Below are 20,190 nucleotides of genomic sequence, written 5' to 3' on the forward strand. Positions count from 1 at the left end.
GCATATAAGAGACTTTCATGTATGATGCTAAGTCAATAAGTACAATGTATCTGCCACAGTGTCTAGACAAAATTATAAACCTATAAAATGTTTATTATCATTACTGTTGTTGTTGTTCTTATAGTTATAGTTAAAACCATTAGCATTACCAGTAGCATCAGTTCTATAAGATCATGGTAACTTTCATGTCAATGAAGCCTATCTGGCTTGTCATCTTTGAACCATTACTTACTATCAGTCCTTTCTTAAAGCAACAACTGTATTGCAATGCCAAGATTCATACTCAAACCAGATGAAATAACTATGATTTTTCACTCCGTCTCTCTCTTTTTCCATTCCAGTGTCCAGTGTCAGAGGACAGAGTAAAAGATGACAATCTCTTCAAACCACACCAACCTTAGAGATATTTGGTATACCATGACTGGGATCCAAGGACTGGAATATGCACACATATGGATCTCCATTCCCATCTGTTTCATGTACATAGTTTCTGTTTTAGGCAACACCTTCTTATTATTCCTGATCTTCACTGAACGCAGTCTTCATGAACCCATGTACCTTTTCTTGTCCATGTTAGCCCTGGCAGATATCTTTCTCTCCACAGTCACCACACCAAAGATGCTAGCAATCTTCTGGTTCCAAGATGGGGGTATTTCTTTTGGTTGCTGTGTGTCCCAAATGTTTTTTCTCCACTTCATCTTTGTGGCAGAGTCTGCCATATTGCTGGCCATGGCATTTGACCGCTATGTAGCCATCTGCCATCCACTAAGATATACTACAATTCTAACCCCCTCAGTCATTGGAAAAATGGGCATTGCATCTGTGATCAGGAGTTTCTTCATCTGCTTCCCCTTGGTTTTTCTGGTTTATCGGCTTGCTTACTGTGGGAGGAATATTATTCATCACTCATATTGTGAACATATGGGCATTGCCAAGCTAGCCTGTGATAGCATCAAAATCAACATCTACTATGGGGTGATTGTGGCCCTATTTTCTACATGCCTGGATGTAGTGTTTATCATCATTTCCTATGCCCTTATACTCTGTACTGTTTTTAGAATTCTTTCCCAAGATGCCCGACTCAAGACTCTGGATACTTGTGGCTCCCATGTCTGTGTTATCCTGCTGTTCTATACTCCAGCCTTTTTTTCATTCTTTGCTCACCGATTTGGGGGCCACCATATACCACTCCATGTACATATCCTCCTTGCCAATCTTTATGTGGTGGTACCACCCACTCTCAATCCCATCATTTATGGAGTTAAGACCAAGAAAGTTCAGGAGAAGTTTGTCCATGTCTTTTCTGTGAGCAATAAATTCTGCTGATGTAGACTATCCAGCTCAATTTTTCATTTTTCTATATAACTAATTGAAGAATACATAAAATTATATCAGACATCTTATATCATGCCAACATTAGGGTAGAATGATAACAGTAAATTTTTGAGATAATTTTACAGCATAATTAATTAATTAATTAATTGCTGCTTTTGTTCAGGACAGTATCAGACCAAGGGCATTTTAGATTCTGTGTAAGTGTGAGTTCAGTTACAACAGACTTAAAACACAATAACTCAATAGTTATCTTCAATTTCATATTGATACAGAAAAACAGGAAAAGTAAAAACACAACCCACCCACTAAAAAAATAGAAAAAACAAATTGCTAAATCAACTTAACAGGTTTTCAGCCTATTTTCCCATATTATCTTTGTATTTAAGAGAAAATAATACTTATGTATTTAGCACTGTGATCTATCAGCTGAGTAGTTGGGCTCTACGTTCAAGATTTGAATTTTAGATGTCTCATCTTTGTAAAGAGTATTTACCCTTTCTGGGCTTCTTTAGCTTTATATTGAGCTTAAAATATTTCATATTTTATAAGGTTGTTGAAAGTATTAAATAAGATGATTTACACAAAGCTTCTAAACTGTGCATAACACACATTGAAATATATCCCATATGTGTATATATATATATATATGAAATACCACAAAAATTCCTTTTGAAAACTATAGATTTTTATTTTCTTCCACTAGAGCTACTGTCACTAAATGCTTCTGTTAAAAAGTACCAGTAGAACATGGTAAGGAAGAAGGAGGTTTGACTGCAGAGGAAGTTCCTTTTAGAAACAAAAAAGGAGTAGCAGAACCCCTTCCAGCATGAGATGGGGGAGAGACACAGATAGGAATGGAGAAAAAGGAAGATACAGTCCAAGTTTCAGCTGCACATTCTCGGTATTCATTCAAAGTATCAGGGCATACAAAATAAAAAGATAGAAACCCAATGAATTTAGAGAAGAAAGTGAAAAGCAGTGGAAGAGGAATACCTTATTTCCTACTTAAGTATCTGAGGGAGATTTCTTAACAAATTGTCTCATGCCACATGGGAGAACAGCATTAGAGTAAAAATGACCATGTGGCATGTTCAGTCAGTGAACTGGTTTCCTCTCGTTCCACAGGAGCAACAGATGAATGTAGGAGTTCTTTACGGCACTGTGGGGAACACAAAGATCATGGTGAATGCTGACTCATGAAGTTGAAAAGGGAGAGGCTTTGGCTAAAAGTGGCTCCATAGCCAAGAGCCATAGACACAAATGTTAGACTCAGCAAAGTAAGAGAAAATGGGTCAGGTTTCAAGGCTTGTTGATTAGATCCAACATTTCAGATGCGTCGTTAAGTGGGATCCAAGAGACAATAATCAAATTTCAGCAAAGGCTGCGGAAAGGATAGAGGCCTACACAGAGTGAAGAGGTAGGATAAGGTTCATTCAACAAGGCTCAGCTAAGTACACAGACATAGACCAGGGGCCCATCCAGTTCTCACATCCAGTCCCTCAGTGTTGTCTGCATTGTTGACTTCCCCTTGAAAACAGATGATAAGGGAATTGTGTGGGAGAATATCAATTTCAAATTGACAGAAAAGTTACTGACAGATTACATGATGCCACAGAAAGCATTTTTCTTAAACTCAAAAACTTTAATTGACCTGTAAGTGGGAAGTTGGAGTTTCAGATAACCATTGGACTTTTTGAGTATAAAGTACAAAGCCTATTGCATAAGATTTTGTGTATCAAAACTGGCTGAGAAAAGAACAGCCTATTAAATAATTGTTTCAACTGGTAAATTGTTTGAAAACCTAAATTTACATTGATGTACTATTTAAAATTCTTAACCCATGTCATGAACATGAACACCAACAAAAACAAGTTGAACAATGGAGATATAAGTGTGATGTCAAGAGGAGCCAAGATGGCAGAACAGCATGGAAGTTTTTTGTGTGTCTTGCATCCATGAAATAAAGCCAGACCAACACTAAACCATCCTACACACCTAGAAAACTGATTGGAAGATTAATATAACAATCTGCACAACCTGAACCACAGAATTCAGCAGGTATGTGGCAGGGAGAGGTGAACTTGGGGAGTGAGAAGCTGGCGGTGGGCAGGGAGCCGCTTTTGCAGGCAGAGAGAGGACGGAGACTAGGGGAAGGGGGCAGAATATGGGAAAAGCACCCCTCCCAAAAGCAGCTGGAGAGAAAGCAGAAAATTGGAAACAGCCACAGGGACTAAACTAAAAAAGGGAGAAAGGAGAAAGGAGAGGGTTTAAATTCCATGCAGACTTTAAACAGGGGGCAGGCAGTGTCTGAAACCCTGCAGCTCGATACCTGCTGGTGCTCTGGTGAGAAGGGTGGAACCCCAGGAGCAGAGTGGTGTCCAGGAGGTTCTCAGGCCACATGGGGAAAAGCAGTTCCACTGCTGGAAGGACATTTGGTGGAGACTGTTGAAGCCACTTGGTCCCAGCAGACCCCAGAAAATGGCTACATTCACTGGTGCTGGAACAAGGTGGTTAAAGGTGAAGACTGGTGCCAGATGTGTGTTGTGATTTTTCCATAATCCCTGAAAAGCTGCTAGTATGCTATCTTGTGAACTTTTTCTGGGGTGGCCTGGCACCTGGCTGCAGTCTTGGGCACTGGCAGCAGCAGGGTCCAGCAAGCATTCCTGGGTGTAGCCGACATTCAGCCCTTGCTCATTCAGCCATTGCTCGGTGAGACCCTGAAGAACAGATCAAAGCCACAGTCCCTCAGAAGTAAGGGGCCAGGGAAAGCAGCCACATCTGAGACAAAACTGGAGAAAGAGGTGCTGCCTGGGGCTTGGTCATGGACAGTGAAGAAGTGGAGTGGATGAAAGCTGAAGACAGAGGACAGTGCGCGATTGCTGATCCAGGAGAACTGAGTTCCGATACTAGAGACAGGGTAGCTGGGTGACACCATTTTCAACACTCCCAGGCATGCACATATGCACCTACAAGCGCCACAACAATCCACGCCAGTAGGCTAGCAGCACCATCTACTGGAGAACAGCCGTTACACTGAGCCCCACCCAACTGAGCCAACCTTGCTCTTGAAGAGCACAGGTCTCACCGCCTACTTCGTTTATGAACTATAAAGCGCTACATAGTCTGACTTCTACTAGAAAACAGTAATTTCAGTTGTATTTCAATCTCTTAGCAGGTCCATCTATTCAATTTTCTATCTTTTTTTTTCCTTTTACACAACTTTTCTCTTTCTTGAATACAGAATGAGAAAAACACATTTTTATTTTTAATTTTTATTAAAAACATTTTTCTTTAATTTTTTCTACTATATTCTTTACTTTTGTGTAATTTTTTTCAAATTCTATTTTACTCCCATCATCTCATTTTAGTCTAATTCAGTGTATTCATTTTTTCAAATTCTCAAATGATTTCATTCCCCCCCTTTTTTTCCTCTACTCTGTCAAACCATTCTCAACATGCAGACCAAAACACACCTAGGATCTAGCATCATTTATTAGATTTGTGTGTGTGTGTTTTAATTTTTTAATTTTAATATTTTTTTATTTTAATTTTTTTAACTTTAATTTTTCTACCTCATTAATTCCTTTTCTGCCTTCAAAATGACAAAACGAAGGAATTCACCCCAAAAGAAAGAGCACGAAGAAACGAGAGCCAGGGATTTAACCAACACAGGTACATGCAAGATGTCTGAACCAGAATTTAGAATAACAAAAATAAGAGTACTAGCTGGAGTTGAAAATAGATTAGAATCCCTTTCTGCAGAGATAAAAGAAATGAAAAATAGCCAGAATGAAATTAAAAATGCTATAACTGAGCTGCAATTATGGGTGGATGCAGCAGCAGCAAGGATGGATGAGGCAGAACAGAGAATCAGCAATATAGAGGACGAACTTATAGAGAATAATGAAGCAGAAAAAAAGAGGGAGATTAAGGCAAAAGAGCACGATTTAAGAATTAGAGAAATCAGTGACTCATTCAAGAGGAACAACATCGGAATCATAGGGGTCCCAGAAGAGGAAGAGAGAGAAATAGGGGTAGAAGGGTTATGTGAGCAAATCATAGCAGAAAACTTTCCTAACCTGGGGAAAGACACAGACATCAAAATCCAGGAAGCACAGAGGACCCCCATGAGACTCAACAAAAACCGACCATCAACAAGGCATATCATAGTCAAATTCACAAAATACTCAGGCAAGGAGAGAACCATAAAAGCAACAAGGGGGGAAAAGTCCTTAACCTACAAGGGAAGACAGATCAGGTTTACAGCAGACCTATCCACAGAAACTTGACAGGCCAGGAAGGAGTTGCAGGATATATTCAATGTGCTGAATCAGAAAAATATGCAGCCAAGAATTCTTTATCCAGCAAGGCTGTCATTCAAAGAGAAAGAGAGATAAAAAGTTTCCTAGACAAACAAAAATTAAAGGAGTTTGTGACCACTAAACCAGCCCTGCAAGAAACTTTAAGGGGGACTCTCTGAGGGGAGAAAGATGAAAATATTAAAAAAATGAATAAATAAAGACCAAGAGCAACAAAGATTAGAAAGGACCAGAGAAAACCACCAGAAACTCCAACCCCACAAGCATCATAAAGGCAATAAATCCATATCTTTCAGTACTCACTCTAAATGTCAATGGTCTCAATGCTCCAATCAAAAGACATAGGGTAACAGAATAGATAAGAAAACAAGACCCATCTATATGCTGCTTACAAGAGACCCACTTTAGACCTAAAGACACCTACGGATTGAAAATAAGGGGATGTAGAACCATCTATCAGGATAATTGTCAACAAAAGAAAGATGGAGTAGCCATACTTCTATCAATCTAGACTTTAAAATAAAGACTTTATCAAGAGATGCAGAAGCGCATTATATCATAATCAAGGGGTCTATCCACCAAGAACACCTAACAATTGTAAACACTTATGTGCCAAAGGTGGAAGCACCCAAATATACAAATCAATTAATCACAAACATAAAAAAACTCATTGATAGTAATAGCATAATAGTAGAAGACTTCAACACCCCACTCACAGCAATGGACAGATCATCTAACCAAAAAAACAACAAGGAAACAATGGCTTTGAATGACACACTGGACCAGATGGACTTAACAGGTATATTCAGAACATTTCATCCTAAAGCAGCAGAATATACATTCTTCTCTAGTGCACATTGAACATTCTCCAGAATAGAACATATACTGGGACACAAATCAGCCCTAAGTAAGTACAAAAAGATCGAGATCATACCATGCATATTTTCAGACCACAGTGCCATGAAACTCAAAATCAACCACAAGAAAAATTTGGAAAGGTAACAAATACTTGGAGACTAAAGAACATCTTACTAAAGAATGAATGGGCTAAGCAAGCAGTTAAAGAGGAAATTAAAAAGTATATGGAAGTCACTGAAAATGATAACACCACAACCTAAAACCTCTGGGACGCAGCAAAGGCAGTCATGAGAAGAAAGTATATAGCAATCCAGGCCTTCCTAAAGAAGGAAGAAAGATCTCAGATACACCACCTAAACTTATGCCTTAAGGAGCTGGGAAAAAAATGGCAAATAAAACTCAAAACCAGCAGAAGACAGGAAATAATAAAGATTAGAGCAGAAATTAATGCTATTGAAACCAAAAAAAAAAAAAACCAAAAAAAAAAACAGTAGAACAGATTAATGAAACCAGAAGCTGGTTCTCTGAAAGAATTAACAGAATTGATAAACCACTAGCCAGTTTGATCAAGAAGAAAAAGGAAAGGACCCAAATAAATAAAATCAGGAATGAAAGACGAGAGATCACAACCAACACAGCAGAAATAAAAACAATAAGAGAATATTATGAGCAATCATATGCCATCAAAATGGGCAATCTGGAAGAAATGGACAAATTCCTAGAAACATATACATTACCAAAATGGAAACAGGAAGAAATAGAAAATTTGAACAGACGCATAACCAGTAAGGAAATCAAATTAGTAATCAAAAATCTGCCAAAAAAAATAAAAGTCCAGGGCCAGATGGCTTTCCAGGGGAATTCTACCAAACATTTAAGGAAGAGTTAACACCTATTCTCTTGAAACTGTTCCAAAAAATAGAAATGGAAGGAAAACTTCCAAACTCTTTCTATGAGGCCAGCATTACCTGGATTCCAAAACCAGACAGAGACTCCACTAAAAAGGAGAACTATAGACAAATTTCCCTGATGAACATGGATGCAAAAATCCTTAACAAGATATTAGCCAACTGGCTCCAACAATACATTAAAAAAATTATTCACCACAACCAAGTGGGATTTACACCTGGGATGAAGGGCTGGTTCAATATCTGCAAAACAATTAACGTGATTCATCACATCAATAAAAGAAAGGACAAGAACCATATGATCCGCTCAATAGATGCAGAGAAAGCATTTGACAAAATACAGTATCCTTTCTTCATAAAAACCCTCAAGAAAGTAGGGATAGAAGGAGCATACCTCGAGATGATAAAAGCCATATACGAGCGACCCAATGATAATATCATCCTCAATGGAGAAAAACTGAGAGCTTTCCCCCTAAGGTCAGGAGCAAGACAGGGATGTCCACTCTCACCACTGTTATTCAACATAGTATTGGAAGTCTTAGCCTCTGCAATCAGACAACACAAAGAAATAAAAGGCATCCGAATCGGCCAGGAGGAGGTCAAACTTTCACTCTTTGCAGATGACATGATACTCTATATGGAAAACCCAAAAGATTCTACAAAAAAACTTCTAGAATTGATTCATGAATTCAGCAAAGTTGAAGGATATAAAATCAATGCACAGAAATCAGTTGCATTCCTATACACCAACAATGAAATGAAAGAAGGAGAAATCAAGGAATTGATCCCATTTACAGTTGCACACAAAAACATAAAATACCTAGGAATAAATCTAACCAAAAATCTATATACTGAAAACTATAGAAAACTTATGAAAGAGATTGAAGAAGACACAAAAAAATGGAAAAAGATTTCATGCTCCTGGATGGGAAGAACAAATATTGTTAAAATGTCCATACTACCCAAAGCAATCTACATATTCAATGCTATCCCTATCAAAATAACACCAGAATTTTTCACAGAGCTAGAACAAATAATCCTAAAATTTGTATGGAAACAGAAAAGACTTTGAATAGCCAAAGCGATCTTGAAAAAGAAAACCAAAGCAGGAGACACCACAATTCCAGACTTCAAGCTATACTACCAAGTTGTAATCATCAAGACAGTATGGTACTGGCACAAGAGCAGACACTCAGATCAATGGAACAGAAGAGAGAACCCAGAAATGGATCCACAAACGTATGGCCAACTAATCTTTGACAAAGCAGGAAAGAATATCCAGTGGAGTAAAGACACTCTCCTTAGCAAGCAGTGCTGGGGAAACTGGACAGCAACATGCAGAAGAATGAACCTGGACCACCTTCTTACCCCATTCACAAAAATAAACTCAAAATGGATGAAAGACCTAAATGTGAGACAGGAAGCCATCAAAATCCTCAAGGAGAAAGCAGGCAAAAATCTCTTTGATCTTGGCCATAGAAACTTCTTACTCAACATGTCTCCAGAGGCAAGGGAAACAAAAGCAAAAATGAACTAGTGAGACCTCACCAAAATAAAAAGCTTCCGCACAGCGAAGGAAATAATCAGCAAAACTAAAAGGCAACTGACAGAATGGGAGAAGATATTTGCAAGTGACATATCAGATAAAGGGTTAGTATCCAAATTCTACAAAGAACTTATCAAACTCAACACCCAAGAAACAAATAATCCAGTGAAGAAATGGGCAAAAGACATGAATAGAAATTTCTCTAAGGAAGACATCCAGATGGCCAACCTACACATGAAAAAATGCTCAACATCACTCATCATCAGGGAAATACAAGTCAAAACCACAATGAGATATCACCTTACATCTGTCAGAATGGCTCACATTAACAACTCAGGCAAAAACAGATGTTGGCGAAGATGCAGAGAAAGAGGATCTCTTTTGCATTGTTGGTGGGAATGAAAGCTGGTGCAGCCTCTCTGGAAAACAGTATGAAGGTTCCTCAAAACCTTCAAGGTTTTGAAGGTTCCTCAAAAACCTAAAAATAGAACTACCCTATGACCCAGGAATTGCACTACTAGGCATTTATCCACAGGATACAGGTGGGCTGTTTCGAAGGGACACATGCATCCCCATGTTTATAGCAGCACTATTAACAATAGCCAAAGTATGGAAAGGGCCCAAATGTCCACTGATGGATGAATGGATATATATATATATATATATATATATATATATATATATGCATTGGAGTATTACTCGGCAGTCAAAAAGAATGAAATCTTGCCATTTGCAACTATGTGGATGGAACTGGAGAGTATTATGCTAAGTGAAATTAGAGAAAGACAAAAATCTTATGATTTCACTCATATGTGTACTTTAAGAGACAAAATAGATGAACATAAGGGAAGGGAAACAAAAATAATATTAAAAACAGGGAGGGGGACAAAACAGAAGAGACTCATAAATATGGAGAATAAACTGAGGGTTACAGGAGGGGTTGGGGGAGGGAGGATGGGCTAAATGGGTAAGGGTCACTAAGGAATCTACTCCTGAAATCATTGTTGCACTATATGCTAACTAATTTGGATGTAAATTTAAAAAAAATAAAAAATAAAACAAGTTAAAAAAAATAAGTGTGATGTCAAATGAAATTGAAATAATAGAGGGAAAGGTGGTGTGAAACTATATCTCCCCACTGTTATCTCCTAGTAAGTTAAAATGCCTTTATTTAAGTTGCTTATCTGCAAAATTGAATAATTATGGTCTACCCTGTAGATTGACTCTGAAGATCAGTAATGAGAATGACTATGAAGGTAGTGTGTCCATGGTGCCCAGCATAAAATAGGCATCTGGTAAATATAAACTAAATATTATTTTTATGGTGATGATCATGATAATGATTATTACTGTGATGAGTGTTGTATTATTCAACGTAAAGATGCAAGTATCAAAAATAAAGTCTAACTTGGGGAAAATACATGTTCATAGTAGCTTTATTCAAAATAAAATCTGTAAAACACTAAAATGTCCATCTGCAAATAAATGAATAAACAGCTTATTATCTGTGATAAAATGGAATAAGAATCAACAATAAAAGTAAACTGTGCATACAGATAACAAGAGGGAATCTCAAGAGGATTTTTGCAAGTGAAAGAATCCAGACATAAAGATTACACTCTTTATCATTTAATTTACACGATCTTCTCTTAAAGACAAACTGAATGACAGATCAACTTAGTGATTTCCAGAACCTGGGGTTGTGGGTGAAGAGTGAACACAAAGAGATAAAAGGGAATTTTTGTGAGTGACAGTAATATTCCACATCTTGATTGTGGTGGTTACATGACTAGAAGTGTTTTTCAGAACTCATCAAACTGCACATGCACATCAAAACAGCGAATTACTGTTTGTAAGTATACCTCAAAAAAACTTACCTTACATATATTAAGTAGATTGTATAAACACAATGGTAGCAACAATATTTTGGGGAAATGTACACATACCAACAGTTCAAATATGTACACTTTATTTACCATCCATGATTTACTTTGGTGATCTTTCTACTTTTATTATGAGATAAATATTTTTATGTTGGCTGCATAACCATTTAGTAAACTTCATATTAAAAAGTACAGAAAGAAGATAAGAATAAAAATGTCATGTGATTTGAACTAAAACAAGAGAATATATCCAAATTCCATCACCTACTACTTCCATATCATTTAACTTTTATATGTTTTAAACTATTCATATATGTAACAAAAACAGTATCTACCACAGGTTCTTGATGGTGAGATACCTTAGAAACATATTTATATCAGTTGGCCATAGTGACACTGTATGCTTTCCTTCTCTTTTTTTTTAACTAGGACAGGAAATTTAAATGAGATATGGACTCATAGGAATCATTTTCAAATTATTTTCAAATGGTACTTGTTTTATATTATATGATTAAAGAAACTAATCACAAAAGTCTATTTCTACCCTGGTATTTACTATTTGTCAGTATCCCTAGTTCAGTTACTGATTGTAGGAAGAGAGTAGGGAAAGACTGTTTGGCTGGCAGATAACCTGGCACCAAGATTAGTTTTTTTGCTGTTTGTCTCACTACTTTTCTACATGATCCAATTACATGACCATATATTGTACAGTGGCTAAACTGTATAGCAGGTAGAATGTCTAAATAATAAACAAGAATGTTGCCTAGAGTAGTGGAAGTGGACTAAGATCATTGTTGATCTTTTAGTAATTACTTAAACTACTTAATAAGTAAAATTTATGTTTTCTGTAATGAGTGGATGCCAAACCATCTTCACTCAATTGGATATAGTGAGATATACATTTTAATAGTGAATCTGCCTTATTCATTAATATGATTCTCAGCCCATTTTATATATACTTTCCAATTTATAAAACTGATCACAATATAACCCATATCAGTTTCACTGACTTACGATGGTTGTGGGGAAAATGGAGAGGGAGTAACATAGAAAACATACAAATAGAAGTCATTAAATATATTTATAATTATTTACTCACCCTTCCCCTTTTGAGCTCCACTTGTCGACTTTTAAATAAATTCGCATTTGATCTCAAGACTTAAAATTTTTTGAAATTAAACAATCTCTGGACTCTTCTTCGTATTTGTTGGGTCTTGATACTGTAAATAATGGGGTTCATCAAGGGTGGGAAAAGGATATAGATGTTGCCCAGGAGGACATGTACCCATGGTGAGAGGTGTTTCCCAAAGCGATGCACCATAGTCAGACCAATGATTGGGATGTAGAAAACAGAAACAGCACAGATGTGAGATACACAGGTCTGCAAGGACTTGATTCTCTCTTCCCGTGATGCAATAGCTAAGACTGCATGCAAGATCATAATATAGGAGATAAGTATGAGCACTGCATCCAACAACAGGTTGCTAATTACCAGGGCAAGACCATAAATGCTGTTGAAACGGATGTCTGAACAGGCCATTCTAATTAAGTCTTGGTGCAGGCAGAAAGAGTGAGAAAGGATGTGGGGGCGGCAATAATTTAAGAACTTTAGGCGAATGATGACCGGAGGTATGAGTAAAGAACTCCTACATAAGATTGTCACCCCAATTTTCATGATTTTGTCATTAGTTAGGATGGAAGAATAGCGTAGTGGGTTGCAAATGGCAATGTAACGGTCAAAAGCCATAGCAAGGAGGACAGAGGATTCCATGAAGGACAAACCATGGATGAAGTAGGACTGGGCAATGCAGGAATCTAGGCTGATCTCACGAACGAATCCCCACAGGATCCCCAGCACCGTGTACATGGTAGACAGCCCCATGCACAGATCAGTGAGGGCCAGCATGGCCAGGAAGTAGAACATGGGCTGGTGCAGGCTGGGCTCTGTCCGGATCACATGCAGCACCATGCAGTTTCCCAGGAAAACCGTGGCATAGATGGAGGAGAAAGGGATGGAGATCCAGAGATAGTGAACTTCTAGGCCAGGAAAACCAGTGAGAATAAATCTGGAACTATTAACATTAAAGATAGAGATAGGAGACATTAGTAGACGATTGAAAATATTTCTACAGAGATGTTACAATTAGATTAGTTTATGATCTCCTAACTTCCAGTAATGTTTGTCTGCCTTTGAGAAGAAAATAAAATAAAATATAATACAATTTCCTTAAGTGTCATAAACTCAGAAAAATAGAGACCTATTTCTGTATTCTATAAGGCAAAAATCCATTGTCTAGTCATAGCTTTTCCAGGACTAGTGATTAGGTATGTCAAGAGACTAGGGGGTTTTATGCAGAAGCAATGATGTTTCTGGGTCCATGGGGTTTGGATTTGGGCTGGACTTGTGGGACTCTCTGTTTATTCCTGAAGGAAGATAACATGTGACCTGTGTGTACTGTTACCATGGTTGTCATTATCCTCAGTAAAATGTGAAATGCATTGCTAAATTTTTCTCTTGGTTACCACAACTATTTCTTTCTCTACCCCCAAGGGGCCATAAGATCCCAGAGGAAGTAGACTGAGTAAAGTAATCTGACTTTGCGGGAACATTACAATTTAGCCAAGAGATGCCTAACAAACTAAGGGGAATCAGAACTTTTTTTGCACATTCTAAATTGTTTAACCCCTCTCTAAATCATTTACCCTTTTTAGTCATACTTCATTATATTTTTCTTTATTTTTAGGCATTTCATTATTCTGTATGAGATTTCTCCTTTTTCTGACCTTCACAATGTTTTTGTCTCTTATTTTTTATATAACATAAATGATATTTTAAACTGTAAAGTACCAAACCAATACTTTCTGTCAGGTAATAACTTGGAAGAGAATAGTTAAATCATATGGTACATATTTGTTTAACTTTTGACAATATTTGTCAGTGTGTCTTCCAGGCAACTGTACCATTTGACTTTCGGACCAGCAGTGTATGAGAATTATAGTTCCTCTATATCTAGGCCAATACTTTGTACGGTCAGATTTTTATTTGTTGTCTTTTGTTTTGCTATATTAGTAGATGTGTAGTGATATATCATTTTGGTTTAAATTCGCACCTCCTTTATCATATTTTTTTTGCATCTTTTCTCATGATTATTTGTTATATATACTTCTTGGTGAAGTGCTTCTTCAAATAATTTTCCCTTTGTGATCAAGTTCTGCTCTTCTTGAGTTTGGAGAGTTCTTTACACATTTAAATTACAAAATCCTTCACAGATACATGATTTGCAACTAGTTATTTTCAGATTGTTAATTGTCCTTTATTTCTCTTAACAGTGACTTTTGCAAAACAAAGTTTTGCAAGAGTAGTGGAATTTTTTTTTTTTAATATTGACAGACTCCAATTTATATGTGTTTTTTTCCTTTAAGGAATATGCTCTTGTTATTATATCTACAAACCGTCAAATCCAGGTCATGAGATTTTCTCATGTTTTCTCCTAGAAGTTTTACATTTAACCTTTGGTTCTATAATCCATTTTAAGTTAATTTTTATACATGGTGTCGAGTTTATTTTTATCTTTCAGTACTTCCACTTTGGAAAAGATTATCCTTTCTTGATTGGTTTATCTTTGAACTTTTGCCGAAAGTCACTTGAATATGTGGTCTATCTGACCTCTCTATTCTGGTATTAATCTATGTGTTTATCCTTTTAAACACCACACTACTGTGATTATTATGGCTTTATAAAAGTCTTAAAATCCAGCAAAGTCCTCCAAATTTGTTCCGGCTACTATATAATTCCTTTACCTATACATACAAATATTGCAATACACTTGTAAATACGTTCATAAAACTCTCCGAGATATTGATTGAGATTATGTTGAACCTAACATAAAACTGGAGAAATTTGTCATGTCTTCCAATCCATGAAAATGAAATATATTTAAATTTGTGTATGTTTTTTATTTTTCCCATTACTATTATGAAGTTTTAATTCTAACATGTTGAGTGATTTTTTTTTCAGATTTAATGCCAAATATTTGATTTGGGGGATGCAATTATAATGGCATTAATTTTTTTTTATTTCAAAGTTAGATTGTTAGACTTCTTTTTTCTGTTCTGACATGTAAAGGCTTTTGGAAATTATCACTCCCATTTTTACAGCAACAACAATAAAAACAAGACAAACTGAAAACTGAAGGGTATGCTTCCTTTTTGTTTCAGATTTTATATTGTAAAAAACTGTCCTTTTCCTGGGGTATTTAGTGCCATGTTTTAAACATTTTCGTTGCTTTGGGTGCCAATTTCACTTTTTGAAATGGCCTCCAAGCATAGTACTGAAGTAAGGTCTTGTGTTCCTAAGTGCAAGGCTGTGATGTACCTATCTTGCAGAGAAAATACATATGCGACATAAGCTTCCTTCAGACATGATTTGCAATGCTGTTGTACGTGAGTTCAATGTTGATGAATCAACAATATGGTACTTCCAGAAAAAAGAAAAGAAATTCCCTGGTGTGTCTGTATTATCGAGAAACGGCTAAAGTAATGTGTGTAATGCATGGTGAAACAGGGGAAACAATGAAAAAGCAGCCACATTTGTGGATTCAGGAGATGACAGCCAACAAAAACTGCATAGCGGCGATCGTTGTGAGATTTAGAAATTTAGGTTTAGGAAAATGTTAACCCCACTCAGCTAGCACTGGCTGGCTTGTGTGCTTAAATGGCAACATGGCATGAAGAATGTGCAACTTCAGGCAGGGCAGAGACAATAGTTCAGGAAACTGTAGAAGAAAGTTAAAACATCTCATAAATGTTCTGCAGGTAAAGGGTTTTGTGCCTGAACAGGTTTTCAACACTGTTGAGACTGGCTTGTTTCACAGAGACACTGATAAAGGAACAATTTTTAAGAGAGAACAGAATAAGTGAACCTATATAATACCACAGTGTTTCTGTTAAATCTATTAAATGCAAAACGCTGTTACACTCAAAAAACGTTGTGACTAAGGGTTACTTTTTTCTTTACCTTTTATTTTTCTTGGCAGCAATAGTTCAGTACTCATTAGTTCAGTGTTTGTGGCAACTTTATAACCATGAAAAAAAAAATAACTTGTAAGTGTGCATTAAGGATTTTAATATATATATATAGAAAAATACATATAGATGCAAAACCCAGCTCAATTCTCTGAGAGAGCCTGGAAACAGTGATTCCTCAATAGATATGACCCATCTAGGGGAGCCTGGGTGGCTCTGTTGGGTAAGTGTCCGACTTCAGCTCAGGTCATGATCTCACAGTTTGTGAGTTCGAGCCCCACGTCAGGCTCTGTGCCGACAGCTTAGAGCCTGGAGCCTGCTTCGGATTCTGTCTCTCTCTCTATCTGCTCCTCCCCCATTCATGCTCTATCTCTCTCTGTCTCTCAAAAATAAATAAACATTTAAAAAAAAATAGATATGACCCATCTAGCATGCAATTCTTAAACTTCTAGGTACTAATCTGTATGAAAAGAGGATCTGGGGGTGTCTGGATGATTCAGTCAGTTAAGCATCCGTCTCTTAATTTTGACTCCACTCATGATCTCATGGTTGGTGAGATCAAGGCCCACATCGGGCTCTGTGCTGACAGTGCAGAGCCTGCTTGGGATTTTCTTTCTCTTACTCTCTCTCTTCCACTCCCCTGCTTGCTCTCTCTCTCTCTCTCTCTCTCAAATACACGTTAAAAAAAAAAAGAAAAAAAATGGGCGTGAGCACCTGGGTGGCTCAGTTGGTTAAGCTTCTGACTTTGGCTCAGGTTACGATCTTGCCATCCGTGGGTTTGAGCCCTACATCGGGCTCTGTGCTGACAGCTAGGAACCTAGAGCCTGCTTTGGATTCTGTCTCTCTCTCTCTCTCTCTCTCTCTCTCTCTGCCTGTCCCCAACTCGCACTCTATCTCTCAAAAATAAACATTAAAAACAAAAGAGAAAGAAAAGAGGATTTATCTTTCTGTGAAAATGGATGTTTATAGGGCCATGGTAGTGAAAGTACACTGAATATACCAAATGTACCAAACATAATTGTACCAAAAATTAAGAAGTGCTAAAATATGTATAAAAAAGATACAAAAGCCAAATTATGGTGCTTTCACTGACTAAATCTGGAATATAAATTGAATACTAAAAAATGATAGTGACTGATAATTACCTATTGAATAAAATATAAAACAATGACTATAAGATATTTATATAGTCTCAAATACTCTCCTACAAAATACTTATTAAAAGTGAATGGAATGGAGCACCTGGGTGGCTCAGTCAGTTAAGTGCCTAGCTCTTCTTTTCAGCTCTTCTTTTCACGACCTCAAGGTTTGTGAGTTCAAGCCCTGGGTCAGGCTCTACACTGACAGTGCAGAGCCTGCTTGAGACCCTCTCTGGCCCTTTCTCTGTCCCTCCTCTGCTTGTGCTCTCACTTGCTCTCTCTCTCTTCCTATCTCTCCCCCTCTTTCTCTTTCAAAATAAATAAATAAAATAAAAGGGAAAAGAAATATATATTAATTTATAGTAATGAATCCTGGAAGACCCTACTTTAAAAAATAATTGATCATCATCAGTGTTTAGACAAATTCAAACCACACACAGCCTGAACATATGCATGAGAAGAATAAGACCTCATTTTCATTACATTCCTATATAATTTGAATCTAACCATGAGTATGAATCAAACACACTCAGATGAGAAGCATTCTATAATGACTTGTAACTTTCAAAAGTTTAAGAGTTATGCAAATCAAGGAAAATCTAAAGAAATTTCACAGGGAATAAAAGTAAAAATATAGGAATACTAATGCACACGATTCTGAACTGCATTTTACTTTACTATCAATTACATTGATGGTACAATTTGAGAAAGTTTATCTGGGGTCTGATAATTTGATGACAGCAATATGGCAGCATTGCCATAATTTCATGATGATGATTACATTATGGTTATGTAGAAGAATGACCTTCATTGTAGAAAACAATGGACTTTGGGTAGAAAATTTATCATTAAATCATTTGCAAAAATGCTCTTTACGCTCTACTCAAAACTTTTCCCCAAGGAAAAAAATTGAAAATATCTCAAAAGAAAAAAGAAATTTGAATGAAGTAGTTACCTATAATTTTACATACAGCACCAGTGAATGATACAAATATGAGGAGGAGAAAATATTTTAAGTATTTCACACATGAGTGCAGAATTAACCTTATATTACTGACACATAAGTAAATATTTTAGCAATATGTTTTGTGTCATTTTTGTAGCACTTTTCCCTAACATTTTTATATATGGTTCTTTATATTATACCTGTCAAAAAGTAGCTCAGGGGCTCAGAAAGGGAGACATGTTTACCGAGGAATTTAGTGAACAGTGAAAGTGACATTTAGGGAAAAACAATGAATAAGTCAAATGTAAGCCTTATGGAAATATTTTAGTTGATTTCAGACTGAAACTGAGACTAAAAATTCCTCAGAATTCTCATACGATCTTTTCCCCTTGGGTGTTTACTTCTTGCCTCCTTCTGAGTGGGTATTAGATTTTCAGTTGACACACTGAGTCCCCTTCCCTCCAAGATAGAAAAAATCTGTGGACTCCGGGAAACACTACCAGTTGTCCTTTCCTGTCAATTCCAAGGAACTGCTAACCTGCAGTGACCAGGTGGAATCTTCCACTTGCATCAGCCACCAAGAGGGAAGAGTGCCTCCCAGGAGCCTGGGTCCACCTGGTCCACACAACCCTCTCATTCCTTCCTCATAAACCGGAACCTTCTGACTCCTTGTGCCACAAGCACTGGCCACAGGACAGCGTGCAGAGGCTTCCTCGGGACAGCAGAGCAGGAGCAGCCCTATGCTCTCAATGGCTTTGCCACTGTCACCTGCTGTGTGTCCTGCAAGCAGCTCAGAGGGACTAAAAGCAAATGAAGGGCATGATCTGATTTGCCCACAACGGTCAGGACATTGATTTGCTCCCATAACCTGAGACCTGACACCAAGGAGCTTCCCTGTGAGACCGTCCTGTGCTGTAGCTCCTCCTGGAGAGGGGGCTTCCCTGGCGTCTACGTTAGCTTGACCTGTGCTACAGTGTGAGGACCTGTGTTAGACTCAACTGCTCCCACACAGCAGACACTTTGACAAAACTGTCAGTAAATATTGATCTCATCTTGAACATTACCTTCAAATATCATGCCTGCTTCTGCTTCCATTATCAATACCTCAATATTCATTCTCACGGGGTTCCCTGGCCTGGACCACTACTATCCCTGGTTTTCCATTCCCTTCTCCTCCATCTATGCCATGGTTTTCCTGGGAAACTGCATGGTGCTGCATGTGATCCGGACAGAGCCCAGCCTGCACCAGCCCATGTTCTACTTCCTGGCCATGCTGGCCCTCACTGACCTGTGCATGGGGCTGTCCACAGTGCACACGGTGCTGGGGGTCCTGTGGGGACTCAACCAAGAAGTTAGTCGAGATGCTTGCATTGCCCAAACTTACTTTATCCATGGTCTGTCCTTCATAGAGTCTGGGGTCCTTCTTGCCATGGCCTTTGATCGCTTCACTGCAATCTGCAATCCTCTGAGATACACATCCCTCCTGACTAACAGTAGAGTCATTCATTTCATGGTGGCCATTTTGATGAGGGCAGCTTTGTCCATTCTCCCTGTCATCATTCGCCTGAAGTTCTTCCATTACTGCCGCCCTCACATCCTCTCCCACTCTTTCTGCCTGCACCAGGACCTGCTCCGGCTCGCCTGCTCTGACATCCGCTTCAACAGCCTCTATGCCCTGGCTCTGGTGATCTGTACCTTGTTGTTAGACGCTGTGCTTATTCTCATCTCCTACGCTTTCATCTTGCACACAGTGCTGGCAATTGCATCCCACAAGGAGAGGCTCAAGACCTTGCAGACCTGTGTGTCCCACATCTGTGCTGTCCTGGTCTTTTACATCCCCATCATTGGCCTCACCATGGTGCACCGCTTTGGAAAGCATCTCTCCCCTTCGGTCCATGTCCTCATGGGCAATATCTATATTCTCTTTCCACCCCTGATGAATCCAATCATCTACAGTGTAAAGACCCAGCAGATCCGAAGCAGGATGAAGAAGTGGTGTTCCCTGAAAATGTAGTAAAGCCCTTGGGTTTGACCAGTAAGAATATTTTAAGATCAGAAGAGTAATGCTACTTCCCATGTGTGCAACAACTTACAATTTGAATAACTTATTGGAGGGTTTGTTCTTTTATGAGGTCTTGGATATTAAAGAACTTAAGAGATGTTCTAATTCAAGAGAGAAAATAGAACTAACTTTTTCCAATACACATTCCAGAAAAGATTTCTGAATGTCT

At 37.9% G+C, this 20,190-nt stretch overlaps 3 protein-coding genes across 3 annotated transcripts; 2 read left to right on the top strand and 1 right to left on the bottom strand.

Moving 5' to 3' along the window:
• The first annotated feature begins 369 nt into the window (after positions 1–369).
• Positions 370–1,326, top strand: LOC124505851 (olfactory receptor 52Z1-like). Its single transcript, XM_047071917.1, has one exon. It carries the CDS (start codon positions 370–372, stop codon positions 1,324–1,326), a length of 957 nt encoding a protein of 318 aa, XP_046927873.1.
• Positions 1,327–12,008: 10,682 nt separating this feature from the next.
• On the bottom strand, positions 12,009–12,953 carry LOC124506445 (olfactory receptor 51V1-like). The gene has a single exon (XM_047072513.1). The coding sequence runs from the start codon at positions 12,951–12,953 to the stop codon at positions 12,009–12,011; it is 945 nt and encodes a 314-aa protein (XP_046928469.1).
• A 6,081-nt stretch (positions 12,954–19,034) lies between these two features.
• Positions 19,035–19,973, top strand: LOC124506394 (olfactory receptor 51V1-like). Its single transcript, XM_047072447.1, has one exon. It carries the CDS (start codon positions 19,035–19,037, stop codon positions 19,971–19,973), a length of 939 nt encoding a protein of 312 aa, XP_046928403.1.
• Positions 19,974–20,190: the final 217 nt, after the last annotated feature.

Source organism: Lynx rufus, unplaced genomic scaffold, assembly GCF_022079265.1.
Source record: "Lynx rufus isolate CCGP_SWC_20201006 ecotype Redwood Valley unplaced genomic scaffold, mLynRuf1.p SCAF_9, whole genome shotgun sequence".
NCBI lineage: Eukaryota > Metazoa > Chordata > Mammalia > Carnivora > Felidae > Lynx > Lynx rufus.

Coding starts and splice junctions, on each gene's coding strand:
- LOC124505851 (XM_047071917.1), top strand. CDS start 370: ATGACAATCTCTTCAAACCACACCAACCTTAGAGATATTTGGTATACC.
- LOC124506445 (XM_047072513.1), bottom strand. CDS start 12,953: ATGTCTCCTATCTCTATCTTTAATGTTAATAGTTCCAGATTTATTCTC.
- LOC124506394 (XM_047072447.1), top strand. CDS start 19,035: ATGCCTGCTTCTGCTTCCATTATCAATACCTCAATATTCATTCTCACG.